The following is a 26,174-nucleotide window of genomic DNA, read 5'->3' on the forward strand; positions in this document are numbered from 1 at the left end:
ATAGCCTGCAATTTCGTACCAGTCTTTTAGAACTGAAGAAGCTTCTTGGATGAGAGGCAAAACGTCTTCAAAAAACACAAGCAAGTCCAGTTGCCTACGATATTAGCACCTACGACTTTCATAGTATACCTTTAACCTGCCATATAATCGTTGCCTATACTTGTTTTTCTTGTTCATGGTCTTGTTGAGATGCAGATTACACCTGTGTCCAATTGAATGGAAACCAGAATTACCATTTTTGTATATTTCGTGTTAATGGTCCAGTGTCCAAACAATGAATACCTGCTTAAAGTGCAGACTCTCAGCTTTCATTTAAGGCTTTTTTCAAAAATGTAGTATGAACCGTGTAGGAACTGCAACCATTTCTTCACACAGTCCCCCAACTTTAAGGGCTCATAAGTATTTGGACAAACTAACATAATCATCAATTAAACAGTCAGTTTTAATACTTGGTTGCAAATCCTTTACAGTCAATGACTGCCTGAAGTGTTGGACACATAGGCATCATCAGATGCTGGGTTTCTTCCCTGGTGATGCTCTGCCAGCCCTTTACTGCAGCCGTCTGCACTTCCTGCTTGTGTTTTGGGTGTTTTGCCCTCAGTTTTGGCTTCAGCAAAAGAAACACATGTTCAGTTGGATTCAGGTCAGATGATATGACTTGGCCATTGCACAACATTCCACTTCTTTGCCTTAAAAATGTCTTTGGTTGCTTTTGCAGTATGCTTCAGGTCAATGTCCATCTGCACTGTGAAGCATCGTCCAATGAGTTTTGAAGCATTTAGTTGAATCTGAGCAGATGATGTAGCCCCAAACACTTCAGCTTTCATCCTGATGCTCTTGTCAGCAGTCACATCATCAATAAATACAAGAGAACCAGTTTCACTGGCAGCCATACATGGCCATGACATAACAGTACCTCCACCATGCTTCACTGATGAGGTGGTGTGCTTTGGATCATGAGCAGTTCCTTCCCTTCTTCCTTCTCTTGTCTTCCCATCATTCTGGTAGTTGATCTTTGTTTTATCTGTCCATAGTATGCTGTTCCACAACTGTACAGGCTTTTTAGATGGTTTTTGACAAACTCTAATCTGGCCTTCCATTTTTAAGGCTAACCAATGGTTTACATCTTGTGATAAACCCTCTGTATTTATTCTAGTGAAGTCTTGTCTTGCTTACAAGAGCAGCAGGATGAAAGCTGAAGTGTTTGGGGCACCATTATCTGCTCAGATTCAACCAAATGCTTCAAAACTCATTGGACGATGCTTCACAGTGCAGATGGACATTGACCTGAAGCATATTGCAAAAGCAACCAAAGACATTTTTAAGGCAAAGAAGTGGAATGTTCTGCAATGGCCAAGTCATATCATCTGACCTGAATCCAATTGAGCATGTGTTTCTCTTGCTGAAGCCAAAACTGAGGGCAAAACACCTAAAACACAAGCAGGAAGTGCAGACGGCTGCAGTAAAGGGCTGGCAGAGCATCACCAGGGAAGAAACCCAGCATCTGGTGATGCTTATGTGTCCAACACTTCAGGCAGTCATTGACTGTAAAGGATTTGCAACCAAGTATTAAAACTGACTGTTTAATTGATGATTATGTTAGTTTGTCCAAATACTTATGAGCCCTTAAAGTTGGGGGACTGTGTGAAGAAATGGTTGTCATTCCTACACGGTTCATACTACATTTTTGAAAAAAGCCTTAAATGAAAGCTGAGAGTCTGCACTTTAAGCAGGTATTCATTGTTTCATTTAAAACCCATTGTGGTGGTGTACAGAGCCAAAATGATGACAACCGTATCATTGTCCAAATAATTATGGACCTGACTGTATATCTACCAGGTCAAACACTCAATGTACCCACTACCTAGCTGTCTTTTACAGGATGCAAACCATCTTTCTTTGTAGTAATGAATAACTGGAAGACCATCTTGATCTGCTGTCCAATCTGTGTTCATGCGTAAAAGTAGTCAGTCAAAGATAAAGAGTTCTCAGTGTGTGCTATAGTGACCAAGAAAGCTTCTGCTTGCACAGCAGTGCCAGCACTGCCGACATGTACTAGAATGCATTGCACGTGAATTTCAAAACATTGCAGCATTAGGTGAAAAAAATACTAAAAATACTTGTAAGTCAATAAATATCTGCCATTCGGCCCTGCTGGTCTTGGTTGTCTTTGTCTCCAGCATATACCTTTCCAAGTGAGGAGCAAAAGTTTGATGCATAGAAATGCACACACGCAGGTCTGAAAAATGAAGCCCACATTAAACTGCCAAAAACTGCAAATAGTGGCCTCAGCTTCTCAGTCAGATTCACCCCTCGCTTCATACAGCGCCAGCCTCTCACTCAAATATGGTCACTTCTGGCTTCAAAAAACCAAGATGGCAACGGCTGTAATGCCGAACTCAAGGCTTCAAAACGGGAGTTCACAAACCAGTGGGTCATGTCGCGGTAGTTACATTACTACTATTATTCCACACAGATTCTCTCAGGTTGGCGTTGGTGATGACATGCTACAAAATCTGCCCACACTGAAATTCATTCCAGCAGAATGATTCAGTTTCTGTTTGCATTTGAGCAAAGGCACCATCATTCAGTGTTAGCTCTCGGCCGCTACAGTTCTGGAGGCTCCCCACCAGTTATATCCTCCTATAAAGCCACGGAGTCAGCGATTTAATTCCTGCAACTACATAACTGTCTTGTTAAATACTGCACTGGATGCAGGAGGTACAACAGACTTTACCATCAACACTGATTAGACATCCACATAAAAAGTGGAAAAATTTTCCCTTTAAGAGCTCATTTATGCTCAACTTTACATACAGACGCAGAGACAGAAAGAGTCTTCTGTCTGTATACTACGTTAATTTCATCTGTATCTGTGCACAATTTCTGAAAGCTCATGGATATGGACGAAATGAAGCACTTCCACTAGAGATCGTGGAGGCAGCGTAGCGTAGTTCGAGCAAGATACAGATTCGAGATACAATAGGATATGACAAAGAAACTTACATAATGATGGAAAGGAATAAACTGGTAATATATAATGATACGTCGTAAGAAAGTTAAAAGAACTCTCAGTCCACATGTCAGGATGTTTTTAATGGCTGCACAGACCATTGCTGTCTACGACACTGCCTCTGTTTAAAATTCAATATTATGACCTCTTCCACCATCACCTCATTTTTTATTGTGTGAAACTTTTGACTCCACCCTGTAGTGCCATTTTGTACATTTTTACATTTTTGTACGTAAAGGGAGGATAAATGTAGCCTGGTGAAACCATCCTGATCTCGCGAGCTCATATTCTATTTCGCTCTGCAGATCAGTCTGGCCATGGAATCATGAATGCGAATTCTGGCATCGGTTTTGGCTTACTGGGCCAGTCACAACTGTTTATTACTTTGAGGCGGGTTACTTGAACTCACATCATCAGAATAGGAGGGACAAGGAGCGGAGTGAATGCATTTCGTAAACAACCAACATGGCTACTGATTTTGAAACTGCGATGGTAAATGTGTTGAACGAACTGGAGTGTACATTTTCTTTAAAAGCAGAACAAACGGCTGCACTGAAAGCTTTTATTGAAAAAAAGGATGTGTTTGAAAGTTTAATTTACCAACTGGCTCCGCTGATCGGGAAAAAGATGGGACTCAGTGAAAACCCAGTGGCTATTGTTGTTTCTCCGCTAGTTGCTGTCATGGAGGAGCAGGTCAGAGAAGCAACCAAGCTGGGAATCACAGCCATGTAACTTGGAGTCCACAGTGAGGAGGAAATCCGCAAAGACAGCAATACTCTTTCCCAGACATCATCACAGCTCCTCTCCGCTGCACTTGCTTGCTGGTCTGTTTACAGTGGCGTTGTGCTAGCCTACGTCACATGTTTCTTTTACTCTGATTGGTTTTCCGTCTTTCCAATTGCGTGAAGGGGCACTTTGAGTGACAGCCATTGACACCGCCCCTCGGGAATAGAGGAAATGTACACTCCGTGTCCAGACTCATTCGCGTTTTGCAAATTGGGTCTGGCAACACCAGGCTAGTATAAATGAGCCTTTAGTCTGAAATGGAGTGATCAGGGAACATTACAGAAATCCAATCACAAAACTTAGATTATTATCCCACTTATGTTCTGATTGTCCTCTTGTTTTCAGTATTAATACAAACTTGCTGTATTAATAATTGGTACTGAAGAGCTTCCATTGTGTTCTGTCTAAAAATTTGAGATCCTATCCTGAACTAATCTTTATAGGATGCTAGCACAATTTTAAGAGAGAAGCTTCCAGTCTTGCAGTGGCTTGTTTCTCAGAATTCACATCAATTCACAGTTATAGAATTCAAATATCAACCCAATAAAACCCTTATTAAAATTTTCGTACAATAGTAACTCTTAGCAATAGTATAAAAAACAAAAAACCTTTGTCTTAAAACACCATGAATCTGGCCCCTGTCCACCGAGAATGAATGGGCTAAAAGTAACAAAGTGATTCCAACAATTTTCAACTGATCTGCTTATTTTTCTAAACAGATATCAATGCCATTAGAATGATTTAAAAGACTTGGAATCACATGAAAATGCTACACATAACAGCTTTTTTAAGCCTACAGAAAAACACCATATGTTTTGCATAACAGTGTATGCAACTCATTATCAGCAAGACTGTGTACACTAAATGTGTTTTGGCAACAGGAGCTTACTGTATAAGAAAGACATTACCTCCGTTGCCTGGAGCATCAGCTGTGCTCAGGATTTAGGAATCCCAGGACTGATCTAGGTTTAGCGAAGAAAATGGCAACAGTAAGTCCCTGTTCTTTATTGATCACAGCCCTGCTGCTGACCTGCTGACATCACTGTGAGACTTGTTGTCCTCCATTTTAAACACATGTTCACATACACATTCTCCAACAGAGCATACTTGCATTACAGTGTTTATCTCAGTGCTTTCCTTGATGACCTTCAGCTTGTGGGAAGTGAGTGAAATGTCAGGAGAACCATTTACATCTCTATAATCTGAGCCAAGGAGTCATAACAAAGCTCAGAGATTAGCCCAAGATCTGCGTTCGATGGTATTTCTGGAATAATGTCAGGCCGAGATTACCCTCGCCTTCCTGTTTGGCAAAAAAGCATCTGGCAACCATAAAGCAGTTGCCTTGTTTGCTTCCCTGGAAGACAGCAATTACAGCAAACACTGCACCATGCTTGGTTGAAATGAAAAAATAATTATGGCATATAACAGAATGGTTGTGATGCAAATCATGTGTTCTCGTTTTGACAAGGGAGTGCAGCTCCTCCTCAAAGTGCTGATTATTGTCATTAATACTGTAGGTAAAAGTGATGAAGTGTACAAGTACCACAGATACGTGTATTCAGTCAGCTCTGGCTGCAAGACATCTGTTATGGCTTTGAATATTAAAGCAGTTTATTGAGCATTTGTATTTGATAGGGAAGAGCTCTTATAGAAGCACTTATATCAAGTCCCATAATTAAACACATACTCACTGAACAATTCGCATCTTGTGATTTATGATATCTTACGAAAAGTTACCCACATGGTTAGTATATCTTATGAATTACTACCATGATGTCTTACAAATTAGCACCCCTTCCATTTGGGTTAGGTTGAGGAAAAGAATCATGGTTGGGCAGCATCACATTACTTACTTAACATGATAATGGGACAACAGAAAGTTACGTATGTACGTAATTTAAATAACTTAATGATTTTTGGTTTCACACAGGACACAGACCTTGGTCTCCTGGATCAAAGTCCTGTGTTTGTTTGTTTAAGTCCCATAATTTAATGTATCCCAATGTGTCATTTGCTCCCACCATATGAGAGACAACAGCCTGCAGTATAGCTCACATGACCACTTTGTCCTGGTTCATTAAATTATAGTCCATTGCTTTTTTTGAACAGTGAATGAGAGCAGCCTGCATAATTACAGTGCTCAACTTCAAAGGCAAGTAGAAAACCAAGATCTCAAAGCCTGCAGATAAGCTCAGTATAGCTCCTAAAGATACTGTATAACTGATACTAATGCATATCATACATTTGTCAAGTTGTTATTGCAATCAACTGCCTTTTCATGTAATATATGTCTTTATTGTGTCCATTTGGTGACCATTACATTTTAAAAACAGTGTTTTATGGTGTTGTCTGAGCTTTCACATGGCCATTACATCTGTAAATTGAGCGTAGAGCTTCTGTCAGCGTGGTAAACAAAGCACCTGGATGCCAACTGCTGGCAGTTTATTTGAACAGCTATTCTCGTTGGCTTAAGTACACATCCACTCAAAGGACTGTCCCTTCCTGAACTTTGGCTTCCAGGAAATTCTGTAACAAAAGCAAACCTTTTATGTAGCTCTGTGTGCTTGCCTCATCTGTGCAGGCAATACTGGAGCTGTACTGTCACGTAAAGACAAAAACACAGCTTAAAGTCTCCCAGGTGATACAGTCTGCCCTCACTCCACTTTTTTTTCTTTCACCACACAGTACAAAGTGATTCAACTGTGCGACCATCTGCAAAGCAATGCAAAGGCAGTTCAAGCTATGTTTTAGGCTGTGATCTGCCAGTGAACAGCACAGAAGAAGCAGAGGTTGCAAACTGGAAACAAAAATAACTCACCTTAACCATCTAACCTGCTGTTTCTCTAATAGGGTACAGGTACTCCTAGGGGTAATTTTGAGCATGACGGGGGATTGTGAGGTTTTTTTTATAAATTATACTTAAAAAAAATGTGTCTCGCAATATTCCTTAAATAATTATTCTATAATAAGTTATATTAGTTCGATAAACCAAATTTTGAATCAAATTCAGTCTTCTTATTTTCAGTGCAATTATGACCTGCTGCAACAAACACAATCTGTTCACTTTTTTACATTTGTTCACTATGTGAATATTTCTACCAGAAATGCATTGTGCTCGTCAGGGCATACTCAGCTAAAAAACAATATTTCAAAGGGAGTATATTATTAAAAAAAAAAAAAAAGTTTGAGAGCCAATGAACTTAACCCATCTACCAGAGAAAAATGACAGATGTCATATTTGTTTCAGCTGGTATTAATTGGTCTTTCATGCCAGCTAGTATTGGCAGCTTCATGCTGTACTGAGACAAAGACATGCAATACACGACAATGCATGGGAGAAGACGTCGACTTCAGAAACAGCTGATCAGTCAGGTGTGTTAAAAGTTAGCTGCATCAGAACTTAATTGGCTTAGGTGTTATCAAACTCCATGTTCTGCGACAGCTACTTTTCAACAAAGGCAAAAACCACCTCAAGTGAGTGTAAAAACTTTTCTGTGCAACTGAGAAAGTTTTATCAAATTGTGCCATGTTATACAGCTTTTCTAATGTGATACTTTAAAATGCGCTTAAATTATGTTTATGAAAACATGGCTGTAGACTTTCAAGTCGTGCTTTCAAACTTTTGTGAACTTAGCATGTAGTCAGAATTACCATGGAGTTTTTTACTCATGTTGTTTATGTTTTTTTCACCTTTATGGAGTCAGTGACTTTATCTCAGCTATAATGGAGAGAGAATATAGCTGCAGGAGATATTTTATAGTTATGAAGGAATCTCCTTTATTGTCTTGTTTGTATTTGTTTGTTGTTATTTTTTGAAACCAAACAGCTCTGTACCAGGCTTTGTTATAAGTCCTGGAATAGAAACACTAATACCAAGACAGCCTGATGTTTCATTCAATTTCGATAAGTGCTACCCTTACGTAACCGGCAGGCCTCTGTTATCTGGCTGCAACGAGGGCGTTAATAACAGAGTACTGAAACGTGCTTTCTGAACACATTGCCGCGCCAATAAACAGTTCCCTTTTAATTACTACCCATTGCGAATCACAGCCCAAAGTATGCTTCATGTCTCTCTTTTCAGTTGTCTGGATGTTCTTTGAACCAACGACTGTTTATCTGTTTGTTAGTAGAGTTAAACTGTGTGAAATCAGAATTTTCCATTTCCCTGTTCTGGCTCATGTGTCTGTATATTCATCTCATGGGGCTCCTCACTGGCAGATTTTGAGGAATGTTTACTTTCAATGTTCTGTTCTCGTTCTGCAAACTATGCATTAAGCAGTGACTCAAGTACAGAAAGTACTCTCAAGTTACTCAGTAAGCTATGTATTAAAATGTATTAGAGTAACACTGTCTTAAATTAAGATCACTAAAGTTGTACCTGGTACTTTAAAGGTTTTAAACAAGATATCCTGAAATATATTGAAATAATGCTTTCCATTATGTGGGCTGGTACTTCTGTACTCAAAAGAATACTCAAGTATAAGACCTGTTGTCATACATGAGCTATATTCTGTTGACATGTAAATATACAAAACAAATCATAATGTTGTGATTCTGTACCTGTACAAAAGAAGTATAATTACAGATTAATTAGAATAAGTAATATCATGCTGTTATTGTACTCTGAAAACAAATATACACATACACATTTCACTTGTATCAATTTTGTTTTGTCATTATTCACTCCATTGGTTGGCTCTTTTATCTTTAAAACCAGGGTTGGTTTGATCCCACATCATTTGTGAAACATTTAGTGCAGTGTTGCACACAGTAACATACTATAATCTGAGCAGAACCATAAATGAAAAATATCATCTTGGTTGCAGCAATAGGAATCGATCTTTAAAGATAAATCAGCTGTTAGATTCACACTCATGGGATTCAAACTTTGAATCTCAGGTATGAAAGCTTCTTTTTAGCCAGTTGAGTTATAAGGTTAGATTGGGCTGCATCAGTTCTCACTCAGGGAATAGTTAGATATAGTTAAAACAAGGAAGATCAATATTTTTAGTTTGTGTTATTGTTTGTCTCTTAATGTAATTTGTTTGGATGTTTTTACCTGAATCTGGTTCTGATCAGAACACAAAACATGTTGTCTCGTGCTTCAGGCCACTGAATTTATCAAAGATCATTTTGCCCTAACCGTAACCAAGTGCTGTGAATGCCCTGTGCTTGATGCTGTGGTTTGATGTGCAGAACCATTACGAAGATTAATCATCAATCAGCCGTCTTTGTTACAAAAGGAAATTGTATTGCAACAGCCAATGACATGCGTTCTTGTGAATGCTTTGCAGATACGTTCAACAGTCCCTTATCAACATTTGGCCACCTTAGCCAATATGTTCAGTGAAGACATTTCCTCATTATTTTCATAACAAACTTAATTCGGGCGGCATTCTCTCAAAACCAATTTGCTGTTTTCAAATTAGTGAAATAAGTATAAATCTCATTTAAAGGAGAAAAATTTGGTCGAGCCCAATTTTTGTCTGCATCAACGGGCGAAAAGTCTTTGTTTCTTGATCAATCAACCCAGTCTCACTCCAACATCGCTGAAATTTGGCGCTTGGGCAGTGACTTCCAGTGTCAGACCCAGATGAAAAAAGCACTCCTTTCACATTGGCATGATATGCAGCTGGCAGCCGTTATTGTTTAATTGTCCATGTGTTAGCAAAACGTAACCACTTGTGTTAAGTAAAAAAAAAAAGTTCATTTGTAATGTTATACTGATGTATGTGTTGATTTTGAAAGAGACTGTATGGAAACGGTTTATTTCCTGTGAAAACGGAAGTCTATTTTGAAAACAGACAATGTGTGTAACAGGCTGAAATTTGCGTCCCTGAAAACCAACAACAAACACACCCAGGGTAACTTGCATGTTAAATCTCAATGTGGGAAGTCCATGACCAAACATCGACATGTGACGAAGTCAGAGTGAGAATGTGTTGGACCGGTAGGAACCATAAATACAGACATCAGTTTGGTATACATCTGTTAAACTCTGGACTCCATGACGTCAGCAACTGGTACCACAAAGCAGGTTTGACTTACTCTGTCTCTCCTTAGGTACTTTGGCCCTTAAACAAACAAACAATGGCATTCAACATCAAGAGGTCAAAAGCTTCATATCAAATATAAAGTCTTTGTTGCTGTGGGGAGACAGAGGCTGTTACAGATGCATTCTATGACTATAATTTGTTAAATATAGCAGCTAACTTTGAATTTTCCACCTCCACTCTGAAGCAGGACACTGCACACGTACCTATTGTCAGTAGCATAATTACAAGCCTGCAGCCTAATAACCAGCTTTTTGTCATACACTACTTAGTGAGTATTTCTATAAAAAAAATAATAAACACATACTGAAATGATTAATGTGGTTGGGCTTAATAAAGCTGATATGAGAGCTTTGTCATACCAAGCTCAATAGATTCTAAAATTGAATATTTCAGAATTTTAATAACTTTTGCTACAGATACAGTTTTGATCATTATCATAAAAAAGTCTAAGTGAAATACAGAGTAATCAAACACTGCCAAGTAATGAGCTGAACATAAAAACTGAGCAGTCCTAATGAAAAGTAATGTGTGCACTCTGGTTTGCTTGTTTTACTTGATTATTATTATTAAGCCCATTTGCTTCGACATGAGTCAAACTAAACCTGTCTTCATGTTAAGAAGAGCAGTTTTTGGATGATGAAATGCAGTATATATTATACAAGTATGTTAGGGTCGATGGTTTCACAGAGAGTCAGCGAGTGTAGCTGTGAACCATCTGCCTCATGTGCGTATAAGGTGTTAAATAAATAAGAACGCACTCGGGTTACAACAGCAAGATATCAGTTTTTATCTTTCTGTTACTTTCTGACACTTTAGGTTTTCAGATCCTCTGCAGGAGATCGATCTTGCCTCGTGTGCACTCTGGAGTCTGAACTAGTCGAAACAAAATTACTTTCACAATCTTGTGCTGAATTAAATACATGTTTGGCGGCTGAGTTTCATTACTGTTATATAATGAAAAGACAGTGGTGACAAACTCTTATTTTGTCAATTGAAAGCTTGAGCGCACTTAATGTTTGTTTTCATCATCAGAAGGAGATTCTTTGGACCTTGGACAGTTCACTCAATATAAGGCTTAATAATAACAACTGTCTTCCTGAGAAGCCACTTCCCATACAGATAGATGTATTTATTCACTGTCTTAAAGACTACGTGCCAGATTGCAATCACCCTGTTATTTCGGACATATAATAAAAATGTCAAGGATAAAAATACTCCAGCCTGCAGTCACTGAAAAACAAATTTAGATGCTGGAGAGAAATAAAACAAAAGTAAATGGAAATTTATTTATGCACATGAAGCTACCAATTCTGACACTGGGATATTGAAAATCCCAGAGCGTGTTCACATCTTAACAACCTTTTATTTCTTGTAGCGCCCACAGTGATGCATGAGAGTCCTCAGCAGTGGTCGTATCTTCATATTCTCACAACAACCTATGTTTGCGTTTTCCCCAGGCAGCCTTGCAAATAACCCCTTAGGTAGAAGGTCAGATTGAATGGTTACATTTGTTTAGCATGTAGTGATGGACAAACACTGTGTGAGTTAGGATGATTTAATCCAGCAGCTATCTTTACAATCAGGATGAATTTACGCCACTTGGCTGTGGTTTGATGTGCAGTTTGAGGAGGGCTGTGATTGCCCGAACAATCAACAGTCTGGTCTGGTTGTTGTCAGAAATGTTGGTCTCTCTCTCCCTACTGTCAGAATCTCTAATAAAGGCATAAAATGTCCAAAACTGAAAGTTTTGTTCAGCTGTCTTGCAGTTTGAGGACTTTCACATTTTCCCTCAAACATTCCTGCTGTCAAAAGATCTTGACATAGTATTTTACATGTTGCAGCTGCTGATCTCAAGAGTAAGACTGTGCTGTGATATTAATAAAGCCAAACTTTGATGACCATTCTGTGTGTCTGTATGTGTCTGTGTATAATATGAGTGAACTGTCTGCCCCAGCCTAATTAGAAACCACATCTCCAACCAACAGTCAATACTGATTTCTTTCTTGCACAAACTAAAATAGTGTGTAAACTATTGGTATTGAATGGCAACCCTATTTTGGTATTGACCATGACCTAGCAGTGAGTATCAAACACTGCCAAATACCAAAGGCCGAGATCAAATGTCTCATCAGATTCCTAATTGTGTTTCTTTGATCAGAGAGTTCCTGATTTACATCAAAGTTTTACTAGTTGAAATTAGCCAAACACAGCTGCTTGTGTTTAGAGGACATGTAACATTTTAGACGTTTACCTTCTCTGGTTAAAAGAATAATAGTTTTGTAGAAAAACAGGTTGATATTTCTTAACGTAAGGCACCATATGAGAAAAGTCTAATTTCAGACTAAAGGCCCGAACATACTCGGGCGGAACGTATACGGAGTCCATTCCGCGTACGTTCCGCCCGGACCAAAAGCGGACGTCCGCAAGCCCTGTACGCACAAAGCTCAGATTTTACGACCGCGCGGACTCCGCTCCATGCACCAGTGACTGCTCAGCATGTGTTTTTCACATCGACACACAAGAATTGTGGGTAATGTAGTGTGTTTCACTGAAATTTTTACAGGAAACTACAACGCGGAAGTGTGCTCGACTATGGAAGCCCAAATGACTGCGGACATTCCTCGCGGAGTCTGCTCCGCTTATAGTACGCCCGAGTATGTTCGGGCCTTAAGCCAGACCTTAGAGGTGGCAACTCTCACACAGTGCTTATATGAGTAACTTTTAGAGCAGCCCTATGGGTTATTTTTATAGGCAGGTGTTTGTTTCTGCAGTGTTAAATGACAGCATATGTGCATGAGACAGTGAGGCCAAATTAAAATCGCATATTTCTTTATGTTTGAGCAGTTTGGTTGGTCAAAGTTGGTCAAAAAGGCATCAACTTAAGTTAAAACATGAACTAAGTTTGAGTTAAAAAGTTAGATTTTGAACAGTAATGTATGATTACTGAGTGTGTCTGTGTGTGTTGATGTGGCATGTTACTTATAAATGAAAATATATCAAAAAACTCACTGATGTGATAAATAGCATCAAAATCTTTAATAAACAGATTTCAAGATCTAATTTCATGGTTTCATAATTTCTAGGTTCATGGTGCTGTTTGCATCCTGCACACTGGTCCTGGATCTGTTGGTTAATTGAAACCTCAAAGCAAACAGACCATTGATAACCCGCCCTTCCTCAGCCAGGCCACTCAGCTGTCTGCACTGTACACATTCCAGTCTGATTGGCTTAGCTGTTGGCCCAAAGCCCAAAGGGTGTCTGTATAAAACTCCCCATGTGCTGAAAGCCACAGTCAGAAAGCAAGAGGGTCTCTGAGACTCATCGTGGGCTGACGGGAAGACTTAATTTACTTGCACATACTGTGACTGAAAACGCTGGAAAATGTGTAAAGGATTAGCTGCATTACCCCAAACATGCCTCGAAAGGTGAGACCTGTCATCATCATCACTTTACCTTTCCTGTCACATCTAAATGATGTTTTCCTCTGATGTGGTTTGGACACCAAAAAATAATCTTGAATATATATTTAAAACTCTTTAAAGTGATTCTTATCATACTAAAGATGAAAGCTGTAAATCAATGTTGCTGTCAGTCTCAGGTCAACAGTTTCCATCTCAAAGAACTTTAAGGCTTAAGGTTCATCTCCGTCAAGTTTTTACTTTCTGACAGATGTGTTGACCTGGAGAACAGTTTCATGTGTCATCAGGTTTGGGTTTTTGTTTTTGTTTTTTTTTTTAATGCTAACTTTAATGTTTTTTGCTTTTATTTTTTTACAATGGCTTATGCAGATTGTTCAAGAGTGTGTGAGCGACACCCTCTAAACCTGTAGGGTTGAAGAAAAAACATACCAAGGTTTCCCATGGTCTAACTCTAACTGCAGTGAATAAAACATCTTTCACCACTGGGTCAACACTGGTTTCAAAGTGTGACACTGTTCGGATTTTGATGTTTGATTTTTTTGTTTTTTCATAATATGTCGATTAACTTTATAACTGAATAAATTGTTTTGCAAATTTTAGGTATACATGTGCATCAGAAAAGAAGGTCTAATTAGATTTTTTTTTTTTTAATGTATTTCACAGTAAAAATCTGTAAATCTTAAAACAACATATGCATTTTTTGTTTGAAGATAAGATATACTTTCTAGCTTTTTCTACTACTACTTTTTCTAATCCGTAACTGCTATTTTTCCCCTCATTCGTATTCGTAATTCATATAAACATGAACTCAACCTTTTCACAACAAGTTAAGTTCTAAATTTGATGAATCATTGAACCAACATGCTCATAGATTTTATCTTAGTGTCTTGCATAAATACAGTTACACCAGAGTCATGTTGGTGAGAGGATGATGGATATCATGAAGGCTTTAGATAAACATTCTGACTCGATTATTATTTTTTGTGTCGAAGAAGTGAAAACAAAGACTTTGTCATACATGCTGTCTGTTTTTTGTTGTCCAGGGCGAAGGAGATCAAGACAAAATTGGGTGTCTTGCTCCAGAAGCCAGAAAATGCCATTGACCTCATTATCCCCTACCCCGAGAAGACCGAGAAGAAACCAGAGAAGCAGCAGAAGTGAGTCTCTTTCATTGCCTCGCTCTCAGAGACTTGAATGCCTTTGAAGGTTGAGTGTTAACCAGACAACTGACGGTAAAGAGGTCGTGCAGAGCCCACAGCAGGTACAAGAAGTGGAGATCAAAGGACAATAAACCTCTCCAGACACTGACTGGGCTCAGATGTCAGTGTGAGATGGTACAAAGCTTTAGATACTCCCCATTTTATTTGGCATCACCTTGAAAAAGACTGACTTAGAGATGAATTATTTATGAGATGCTGAACTACTTTGAATTCTTGTCATAACATACATTTAAATTTTGAGGTGGTTCAGTGAAAAAAGCTGATCATTTTGATAAAAGCAGGATTTTTTTTAAACCTAAAACTAATCCACAAAAGTCAGTAAGGCATCATCTGTAGCTTCATTTTTTTTATTTGTATTCTGGCAATGGGTTAATTCCCTCTGCAGTCTTTGTAATACTGCTTTTTATTTTTCTCCCACCACTGCAGTTCAGATTGATTATTTGCAATTGTCCCTACATCTCATTTTCTCTTTTAATGATGACACTGTAAAAGCATTTGCTGTCATCTGTGTACATGGTTTTTATCTCTTTGTTGGACTCAGTTCAAAATTACATTTTATCCCCACACGGTTAAGCTGGAATGCAGTCTTGGTCATTAAGCATTTGCTTGAAAAAGAAAATGAATGAAAAAGCCCGTACAATAAGGGATGGATGACAGTTCTGCTTTTTTAATCAGACACCTGCTGGGTGAACACATTACTTACCAGCCTGTCGTTGGTTGGCTAATTTGCAACCCCGGAAAAACATCTTTGCTGCTTTGGAAACTTTGTCCCAAAGAGAGAGAGAGAGAGAGAGAGAGAGAGAGAGAGAGAGAGAGAGAGAGAGAGAGAGAAGCTTCAGAATCACAACTTCTCCTTAAAACTGTTCTTCAGCACAGAGTCTAAATGCACACTTTGGTCTGGTTCATACACCAGACACCATCTGTTCTCAGTGGATGTTTTCCAGGCTTAAATCTTGCAGCAGAAACTGAGATCAAAGGATTCTGTCTGGTTTGGGAGACTGGAAACACACGTCTAATGTGTATTTATAGCTTGTTGTTTTCACTCAGTAGAGTTTAAGTATAGTAAATAATGTTTGCAATCAATTAAAAAGTGTTGAATATTATATGTATGTTATATTTGTTATCTGTTGGGGATGCAGACTGAACTGAGGTATTTTGTGTGCAGGCCCACTCCTGAGGAGGCTGCTCAGTGGCGTGAAAGTCTGGACCGAGTCCTGAACAACAGCTGTAAGTCTATCCTCTCTTATTCTCTCTTTTCCTCACTCTCTCTTTCACACACACACACACACACACACACACACACACACACACACATATTTGTGTCACCCACCCCAGCAGGCTACCAACATTGTTAGACACTGAGATTTAGTTGAGTTTTGGTTGTGATGTCAGGTAACCAAAATTCAGTGTCAGGACGTACAATGCTAATTTGACAAAGAATACTGATGACAGAAGATGTTCATTTTTTTTCTTGTTTCAAGTTTTGTTACGTAACCAAAATCCAACATCTTCCAAACACCTCATGCCAACGTCACCTCGATGTGGATTAACACCATTCAGTTGTGAAATATGGAGAACAAAGCCTAACATCTGCAAAACATTCTAACGTTAACATCCACATAACATGAAATTCCGATGTCCTTAGACATTTAAAATACCAGCTACCCAATTTTCATTCCAACCAAAATTCAACATCTGTCAAAAGTAGGTGTTAGGCCCAACATTTAGTGATATACCTTGCAGGGTAACAACCTTTTGTTCCAATATGGGATCTGTGATTTTTGTCCCCACAACACGATCGATACAGGTACAGGCTATTTGCTGGATTTTAATTGTATCTCACAGATGAGATGTGATGAACTGCCACCCAGGAGTTGTAAGGTTCCACACTGGATGTATTTTGTCCATCATTTGATGTGACTGATGAAAATCTAACACCTTGTTTTTGTAAAACAATATTAAATATCTTTCTTTACGTTTTAATTAAACCTAGTGATTATTTCCCAAGTGATTTTACCTAAGTGATTTCCTCAGAGAAATCACAGCTCTAATGTTGCTTGTTCTCATGTAGCTTGGTACCGAGCTTGTATCTTGCAGATCTTTCTCTTCTTCCAATAATGATGCCGCTTATTTACACCAGTTTTTTCCACACAGCTGATTGCTGCTCAGCAAAAAAAACCCTCCTTGTTAAAAACCCAAAAATAGAACATTTTTCACATTAGGGTGGCCTATTACTCGCTGTTCTGCACAGTCTCTGCCGTTTTGTTGACATCCTCACAACCAGACACTGAGTGCATCATTTTGTCATCCTGTCCAAAGCTGCAGTCTTCATTATGTAACAACTGGCACTTTGGTTTAACTTCAACCATTCCCAAAGGCGAAAACATGCCTCCTCTGAGGTCTGGTGTCTGTCTAGACTGTTTAAACAGGTAGAGCACACCCAGCAGGGCTTGGTTTCCATAACAGCAATATATGTTATATTTTTTGTATTGTGTGTTAGATATGCGGGTGACCATTTGTTTGTTTAATTGAATGATGAAGATAATGATGATGTGGTTTTTATTATTGTCTCATGGATGTTAATTTACTCTGCAGCCTGCACTCCGCATGGGTTTACGAGACAACACAAACAGTACAAACTGAAAAGTCCAAAATTAACAATACTGATTAACAGTACTTACATAATCATATTTTCAAAGCTTAAAATCGCCATCAAAATCCATGAAGTACAAATTAATTATAAGCAACTCATATAAAACGTACACCTAAAGAAGGTATTTCATAGAGTGCATTTGCAGCTTAGCTCAACTTTAATCAACACCTACTTTGGAGTTGGACAGTTGCAACATACATAAAAAAGTAATCCAGGACCACCTTTCTCCTAAAATTTTACATAATCATAAAATGCTGGAGATATGGTTACATTTAAAAAGCTTGAACTGTCGGTGTAAACTGAACAACATGTAAGAGAAACACTTTAACAACCAGCATAAATACCAGAGAGCAGCTACCGGCTCCAATGTTTACTTCACAAGGAGCACAGAAAGACTGATGATTAACTCTCATGGTTAATGGTATTCAGTGGTACGTGTAAACTCTCCTGCTAAGTGACTCAAGTTGCCTCTGTGCATCAAAATGAATCCACGTACAGATGTAACTGACCGGCTGCTACATGTGGAAGGAGAAACCTTTCCTCTGTAGAGCTCAGTGGGCGGTAAAAGAGCTTTCTAAGTGGCTCCTTCAGCACAGTCGAGGGCAGAAAGATGTATGTCCCCCCTGTGTTTGCATGCCTGTCTGAATGTGTTTGCATCTGCGTGTGTATCTGTCCATGGAGGTTATTGTGTGTGTTATGGTAACATCTCCTGGGAGAAGTCTAAATGATTTCACCAGAGTTGATTTATTGCACGGTTACTGCAAACTGCTGCGCCGTGATTATTTATCTGCATGAGATTTTACATTAGCTTCTCTCTTGTTAATTCCCATGGGTTTCTCTGAGTTATTTCCTCTCAGATGTAGAACAAACCCCCCTCCTTCACCTTAAAGTGAAAAATTGCATAATGCAACGTATATTACGCAATAGGAAATACATAATGTATGGCTGCGCTCTGATTAAAATAACAACATTGCACTTGTAGAAAAATTAATCTAATTGTCAAGTTGTCTGTGCAGTTTTTAATTACAAGAATATTTCAGTGTTTCATTATTTGAAATATCACCCAGCTTGCTCAAGCTACAAGGGTCAGTGCAGTTAAATAAAACTGAAACTAAGTTAATGTGGCAGAATTCTGCTGGCATGGCAGTAATATCTTATTAAATCATTAATGCATGACAAACAATAAACCCGAGGCTTCATTTCCTGCTGGTTTTTACAACTCTGATACACAACAGCTTGTCATCAGTGCCTGGGCGTGTTTGCTTCTCCTTTTGTATATCCATGTACTGGAGGTCTTTCAAAGAAAAAAAAAGGGCTGCAGCTTGATTGCGACTGTGTTCTATTTTGAACCAAACTAGCCATTTAGATTGCAGATAAAAGCCTGAGGCCGAAGCAGAGAGCTTATCATCTGCAGCACATGCTCGTTCAAACAATGGGACCTTTTGCAGGCATTGTGTTGAACTACAATGGTCTTCACTTAAATGACTGGTTGTTTTATCAAGTCTTATTTTGGATCTTTATCTTTGAATACCACTGTACTTTTACATTTGTCCAAAACATCCAAGTTTTGTTTGTATTTTGGTATTTTGCAAACTTTTTTAGATTAAAAAAAGTTAGTTGGTTATTTTTGTTAAAAAAAAATAATTTTTACAAAGCCAAAATATTATATAATAACTACTTGTTAAGTTTTAAAGTTTCTATAAAGTTTCTGCATGTTTTCACTTCCTGTATGTTGCATAACACATCCAGTTCTTCCTGATCAGTGCTTTGAAAGAAAGTTTTTCAAATACTGAAAACTCTCCAACTTAAAAACAAATTTAAGATTCATTAAAAAAAAAGAGAGAAAAAAATGAAAATAGAGAAATTAATATAAAGTAGGGGTCACATCAGCTTCAGTACAGCAATCAGTGACTTAAAGTGAATGTGGGCCAGGATGGTAAAGTGGGTGGGCCAATGGTCCCTTCCCTACTTCCTGCCCCCGTACTTCCCGTCCCCATGTTTGGACCACACCCATCTCCAAACTCGGCCTTCATTGTTATTTCAACTTCAAGCCTGTAAAATTTTACGACTACATCTTACACGGTTGTCACGCTACTGTGGTGACAAAATCTGTCCACAGAAAGACAGACAAATGAACACCTGGTAAAGTACTAAAAACCACTTCTGTGGTAGTTCCCACTAGAATAGGTGACTCTGGGACCACATTTAGCTGTGATGATACACACACACACACACACACACACAGACTCATGAGGTGAAAACTAGTTACAACATCGCAGCTGGTAAAAATGTCAGATGGACAATGCACATTCCTTTACATCACACTTTCCTCAATAAAAATACCAAACCTCTGTGATATATGCCACAACTTTATAGCGTCAGTTGTGTTTCCCTTTCATTTTCCACTACTTCACTTGTGCAAATGATGTAATAAAAAGCCTTTATAGGATCTGTGGCATTGCTGGTTTAATCTATATGTTAACTTAATTGCTTTTTGGGTTTAGGTGTCCGCTATGTAAATGTTCTGTAATGGCTTTGTTTAAACATGAAAGCATGATTATGGAGGAGCCACGGTGCTCATGTTATTACAGGTGTGACTGAAGAAGAGTGATCTCAGTTCAAGAGCTGCATCACTGATAGGTTTGAAAAGGTATTTTGTAATTTTCACAGATTCAGTCACAGACACTTTCAGTCTTTTCATGAGATACACAGAAGCCTTTAACAGCCATAGATTCAAACATTTGATTTTCTCCTTTCTCCCTAATAACTATCTAGCACATCTTCTGACTAGCAGATTATAAAATAAGGTTTCTCATCAAATCCATATCTTATTAGATAGAAAATAGACTGCTGCTGCCCATATAATACAGGCTAACAGTGTCCCAGCAGAAATTAAAAAAAGAAAAAAGACAAAGCATCATGATGTGATTTACTTTTAATTCCTTCTTGCCTCTGAGATGAATGTAAAGCATTTTTCTAAATAATAGTAGCAGTTGGTGTTGATTCATGATTTAAGGAGGGAGGCAGATGGTGTTAAGATTATTGTGGTTTTCTGAGTCATCAAAACATGGATGAAAAGTCTTTTTGTGGATTTATATGACAATGCAACAATTTAAGAATTGATCCATCCACTAAGATTTGGGATAAAATTTGTATGTAATGTTGTACTATATCATTCAACTTAGCCATGTTTGAAGTGCTACAGAAATAATTATGCTTTAGTTAATTTGTCATTGTGACCTTATTGGTAAAGTGTCTCAAAGGCTTACTCAGAATTGCCAGCGCATTCCCTTTAAAATGCATGCATGAAGAAGGGGTTTACATAATCACTTGTTCTATATTCTGTTATATAACCTGCCAATACATCTCTCATTTTGTAACACCTCTACCCTCCTCTCTCCATCAGATGGTCTGGCTGCTTTCCGCAGCTTTCTGCAGTCTGAGTTCAGTGATGAGAATATTGAGTTCTGGATGAGCTGTGAGGACTTCAAGAAGACCAAGAACCCCGTGAAGATGGCCACCAAAGCCAAGAAGATCTATGAGGACTTCATCCAGTCTGAGGGACCAAGAGAGGTCAGAAACTCCTGTGACTTCCCCCTTTTTATGAGCTCAACACCACATGGAATAGAAGGAGATTATCCTCAACACATGTGCACAACCAACACATACAGTAGTTGTTAACAATTATTCTTCAAAGATGATATAGTACAAAGACACATTCAGACCACTCATGTAGAGGTCCACATGCTAACAGCTAAATCTACATTCCCTGGAGGAGGCTCTCAGTATGTTGACAATGCAATGAAGTAGGGATTCTCTCAGCAGGGTGCTGAGTAAAATTTCTTTTTTCTCATAACATATCACTGCTTAACAGCTAACAGTGTATTTAAAATAAAAGAAAATTGAAATGACGGTGTGTGTAAAACAGCTTGCATCAAGTGAGAGTCTTTATCTGATCATGACAATGTGTGACGCAGAAGTCCAGGCTTGCTGGAGTGTAAACATATGAGGTTACAGACAGAGAATGTGCTAAGATTGAATTGCGACTGAGGATGAACAGCACATGCACGAGCACACACTCCAGTAATAAACACACACATCTGGAACATTAACTGTATTTATCTCGGGCTAGAGACTTGACTCCTTTATATTTTAGAGGGAAATATTGTTAAATTCAAGGAGTACTATACAACATTCAGAACATTAACATAGCAGCAAACCACTATTTGCTATGTAGAGATATAGTGGGGTGATAAGGTCCTGAGCAGAGACTGAAGTCATACTACCTCAACAGGTTCTCATCCCAACTCGTCAAATACTGCTGCTTTGTCAGCATATTTGACTACTGTGTCAGTTTTGGACCCTCAGGGACAGCAGTTTACACTTGTGACATGCATTGTGTGTTGTCAAAATGTATTTCCGTTTCACAAGAAATGTACAGTTTCTGCTTGTTAAATGGCTACTTTTTTATTTTCCAAAATAAACGAACAACTTTGGAAAAACACTTTGATTAGGTTTACTTCCTTAAATTTAAGCTACAAAAGTCCATGAGGTTTAGGTTTACCTGTCCACCTCCCTTCCCACCCGACCCATGCAGACTTTCATGCTCTCTACAATTTTTGCCCGTTGCATTGTCAACAGCAGCCATCGTCTGGTGTGTATCATAGCGCTGCAAAGGGTGCCTCAGTATGTCAGTGTCTGACGCCGAGATCCACTGACAAAGCGACGTTATTTAATCAGTCGCGAGTAAGAACAGGCCGACCTACCAATACCTGCGTGATGTAAGCCAAGCTTCTCTGTCGGTTGCTGCGCTAGCCAGTCTGGCTGCCTGTGATGGTATTAGGATGGCAGCAGGTTAACATTCTTATCTCTTTCAGGGCTGTTGCCATTGTTAGCACTCTTCATGATGTTCTTGGCACTATTATCTGTTAGCACCATTAGCTACTAGCAGCCAGCTCAACAACCTCCACATTGAAAGCCATGTGCAGACAACCTCTGAATCATGGATATGCTCTGAATGTTGTATAGAGCTTCTTTAAAGGAAGTTTTTAGCATGTTCAGAAAAGGCATACATTTGCTTTAGTGCTGAGTGTTACAATCAGTCTCTGACTGTTTTATGTTGTAAAGCAGTTGTTGTAAACATCACGTCCCCGGAAGGTCTTTTCCTTGGAATCATCTTACGGCAGTCGGGACTTGATTTGGTTTATGTTTGCATTTCATTTGGAATAAACACAACAAGTGGCTAGTTGAGATAAAAAGCACCCAGGGTCTTGCCTACACTGGCATCTTTCTCTTCACCTCCCTGAGTCATCTCTTGCAGACTTACTGTGACCTTTTTTTCATATTTACCATCAACACTTGCTGTTTTTCTTCATCTTCCTCATCTGCACTTTATTTCAACAGCATGTACTTTTGTCCTCTCACCACAGGTAAACATTGACCACTTCACCAAGGATGTGACCCTGAGGAACCTCGTGGATCTGTCCCCCACCACCTTTGACCTGGCCCAGAAGAGGATCTACGCCCTGATGGAGAAAGACTCCTTCGCGCGTTTCCTCCGGTCTGTGCAGTACCAGGAGCTCCTGGTCAACTAAGCAAGATGAAGGGTCTGAGGAGCTGGGTGGGGGGGTGGGGAAGTTTCAAACAGCAGTAAGTTATCATGACAACAAAAGGAAACAGCTTATCATTTTTTTAATTAAATATTTCTAATAAACTACCATTGTGTAAGACAGCTTGAGAACCGAAGACCTTTATTTTTCAAAATATCCACAACATGAAGGGCAAAATGAAATTATATTTCCGAATGCTGATACTTCTAATGTAACTAAAGGAAAAGACTGCCTTTTGAAATAACCCTACCTCCCCGCCCAACACACACATACATGTTCTTGTACTTCTGTACTAGTGAGGACCTTCCATTGACAACTATCATTCTCAATCCTCTTAAAGAAGTGAGGGTCTCCCAGAATTGCCTCACTTATCAAAAATGGCCTAAAAAATCTGATTGGTTCTCACACAAAGGAAGAAGTACAGGAACAAAGATAGAGAGAGAGTCAAGATCCAACAAAACAGGACAGATACCAATGTGTTTCTGTGAAGAACAACTCAATCTTTTAAAGCTTGGCCACAAAGTTTGTTCTTCAAAATTTGGATGCAAATACAAAGTATGAGATTATTCCTTGAAAACTTAATCAGACTTTCACATGTGCATCAAGGCACAAGTGTTGCTTTCCCACACCTGTCAAGTCAGTACTCCAAGGACAACTTTTTAGACTAAAAGCCTTAATGCAGGGCCGTTCCTGGTCTGGTGCCTTAGGCCAGAAATCCACTGACAATTATATTCATGATTAACTTAAATCAACTTCTGGTTTATATCATGTCATTAACACCTTGGGTGGCTGCCTGGTTTGCCTATGCCTAAAAACGACCATGCCTTAATGTGAAATTAATAAGATGTTGGATTTTTCAATAGAAAGCAAACTTTATCTAGGGGTCACATTGGAAACTAAACCAAAGCTAACCAATAAAATATTCCTAAATGAAAACCAGTTTGCATTTTCGTAAAAACAAAAATACCCATTTACCTTAAATGTACAAATATGTTCCCAGTTTGACCCCCCTTCCCTTGCCCCAGACTTGCTAGTCTAATTTAGAAGGAGGTCAGAGGGACTTTTAAGTACTTTGTGGTTTTCCCAGGAAGACTTAAAGATATTATTACACCAGTCTGAGTGCCTGGAAAAAGATATGACTCACAACATTTTCTTTCTATAGGAAAAAATGATTGGGAAACTCTTAAAAGAAATAACAGTTACACAGTTGGCTGCTCTAAATCAATCAATAATTGAATAATTTCCAGCAACGACCAAATATTTTGTCAATTAATTAAAAGAACCTGTAACATAGTTGACCATCTTCTGCTATCAATGCATTAGTAATGATTATCACACAGCTCTCTTTTTGTCTCTTCCACTTTCTCACACTCACACAGACAGTAATTTTGGATTTTCACCAAACTCCCCTTTTGGTTGCGATGCATCCTGGGAGAGCCATTCTTGAGAACAGTGCTGGCTAGTTGGCTCAGTGGTCAAGCTCCTTGGCTACCACTAAACTGCATGTTGCTAAGATGGGAAAATCAAGTGGGAGGGAATCTTAAAAAAAAGAAGTGAACAGAGCAGTGGTTTTAACAGAGAAAGGTCTTTTTTCCCGTGTGATAATACCAAAGTTGTATGTATGCATGCCGAGTCACTAAAAAGGTCCAGACCTGGTTTTAGTGGTTATAGTGAAAAACACGGGAGATAGGACTTGCAGGTTTGCAGCACTAAACAATGCCAATACTGGTTATTGAGAATCATTTTATTGTGGTCTTTGAATTATAAGCCAAAGTTTAAAGTCATAAAGGAAATTTAAGAAAGCAGAGGCATTGCAATCAGACAAGCACACACAAAGTAGTCACATGTACTTTTCACTTTAAATGCACGTGTTATTTTCCAGATAAACAGTTTCAACCATGAGTTATTATTCACCACATGCTGTAACAAACACTGGTATTCACATAACTTACACTAAGCTGAGACAGAGATGGAGGTGATGGTGGATTTGGTGTTGGTGTGTAATGTTAAAGTGTCCTAAATGTATACCTTTAGTTGAATGTAGTAATCATAAAGTGTGATTATATACTATATACCCTTTGATGCTTTTTATATTAAACAAAAGCATATGTCTTAATCAACACATGAATATTGTTATCTAGATATTCAGCATTTTATAAGTCCTTATTGTTACCCTACAATCCAACTGTTACACACTAAAACAAAATGAAAAACTATATTCAGAAAAGAGATATTTTCTCACATTTCAACTTAACTGAATTGTTGAATGTACTTCTTAAAAGGGGCATTGAAATAACCAACAAATATTAAAAAAAGAGAGAGAGAGAGATTTATTTCCATTTAAAACAGCATTGTCAAGGGTCTATTGTGGCACAGATTAGCCAGTCTGGTGTCATAACCTTAAATGTAAAACAAGTCAATGATCAGAAAAATCAATAAGGGCTTTAACAGTGCTGAGTATGCATTATTTGATGTAGCCTTGCATGTACGATGAGTCAATCACATAAAAATATATATGCATACAATTCCTGAAGATGTATTTATTTTTACGTGTAAATATCAACGATTTACAACCAACTGTGTCTAAGTTATTCTTAAATACAACAATGGAATCCATGATTTTTTGAACAGAGAGCTGGCGAGGACTCTTCCCAGAATCTTTTCACTGTTATAAAAGAAAAGAAGAAACACCTGACTTTCAATTGTCACTTTGTTTTTTTTCATCAGCGACCTATTTTCAACATGTGGGTACATAGGAAGCACCTCATGATTGACTCTTTAAGACTGTAATGAAAAACTAAGACATACTGAGAAAATGCATACCAATGTAGACACTACAAAATCTAATCAGTTAATAGTGAAAAATGTTAAAGGGGCCCCGTGGAGTTTTCTTGTAAACAGATGTTTTGTTTACATTCAGTGGTACTCACCAAAACACATCATGTGTATCCGTGACTAACAAACAAGCTTAGTGCATTTCCTACCTCATAGAACATTTGTGTTTTAAGTATTTCAAATCCTGCATTATTTACACCCTTGTTTACTCACTAGCAGTCTCCTTCTTCCTTGCTTTGGCTGGTGCATTGCAGCATATCTTTGTATGATATCACCACCTGTTAATCAGTATAACAGCTTGACACCATTGGTGGGACTGTGTATTGCATTGCATACATACTTCTGAACATGTACAAGATACTTAGTACAGGGATCTACCCATAGAAAATAGCTTCATAGAACTGCTAGAAGTCTAAAACTCTCCAGGTAACCTTTAAATTTTTATTTTTTAAGTTATCCAGTTCATGGTTAAATACATACAAAACTACTGGCATACCCATCAGCCACAAACACATTCAGTTGTAGAAAAAGATCATGGTTTAGGTTAAAACAATGTTGACTTTTGGTTTCACATGGGACACAA

At 38.5% G+C, this 26,174-nt stretch overlaps 1 protein-coding gene across 1 annotated transcript; it reads left to right on the forward strand.

The window, feature by feature from the left end:
* The first annotated feature begins 13,146 nt into the window (after window positions 1–13,146).
* Window positions 13,147–24,420, forward strand: rgs5a (regulator of G protein signaling 5a). Its single transcript, XM_033622259.2, has 5 exons — window positions 13,147–13,280; window positions 14,318–14,431; window positions 15,660–15,721; window positions 20,554–20,720; window positions 22,577–24,420. The coding sequence occupies exons 1-5, from the start codon at window positions 13,237–13,239 to the stop codon at window positions 22,739–22,741; spliced, it is 552 nt and encodes a 183-aa protein (XP_033478150.1). The 5' UTR covers window positions 13,147–13,236; the 3' UTR covers window positions 22,742–24,420.
* The last annotated feature ends 1,754 nt before the right edge of the window (window positions 24,421–26,174 follow it).

Source organism: Epinephelus lanceolatus, chromosome 6 (assembly GCF_041903045.1).
Source record: "Epinephelus lanceolatus isolate andai-2023 chromosome 6, ASM4190304v1, whole genome shotgun sequence".
Taxonomy (NCBI): domain Eukaryota; kingdom Metazoa; phylum Chordata; class Actinopteri; order Perciformes; family Serranidae; genus Epinephelus; species Epinephelus lanceolatus.

Bases quoted from the DNA above. Each gene is read 5' to 3' on its own strand.
- rgs5a (XM_033622259.2), top strand. From the start codon at position 13,237: ATGTGTAAAGGATTAGCTGCATTACCCCAAACATGCCTCGAAAG. The intron at 13,281-14,317 runs GTGAGACCTGTC...TTTGTTGTCCAG, and splicing joins CCCCAAACATGCCTCGAAAG to GGCGAAGGAGATCAAGACAA. The intron at 20,721-22,576 runs GTCAGAAACTCC...CTCTCACCACAG, and splicing joins AGTCTGAGGGACCAAGAGAG to GTAAACATTGACCACTTCAC.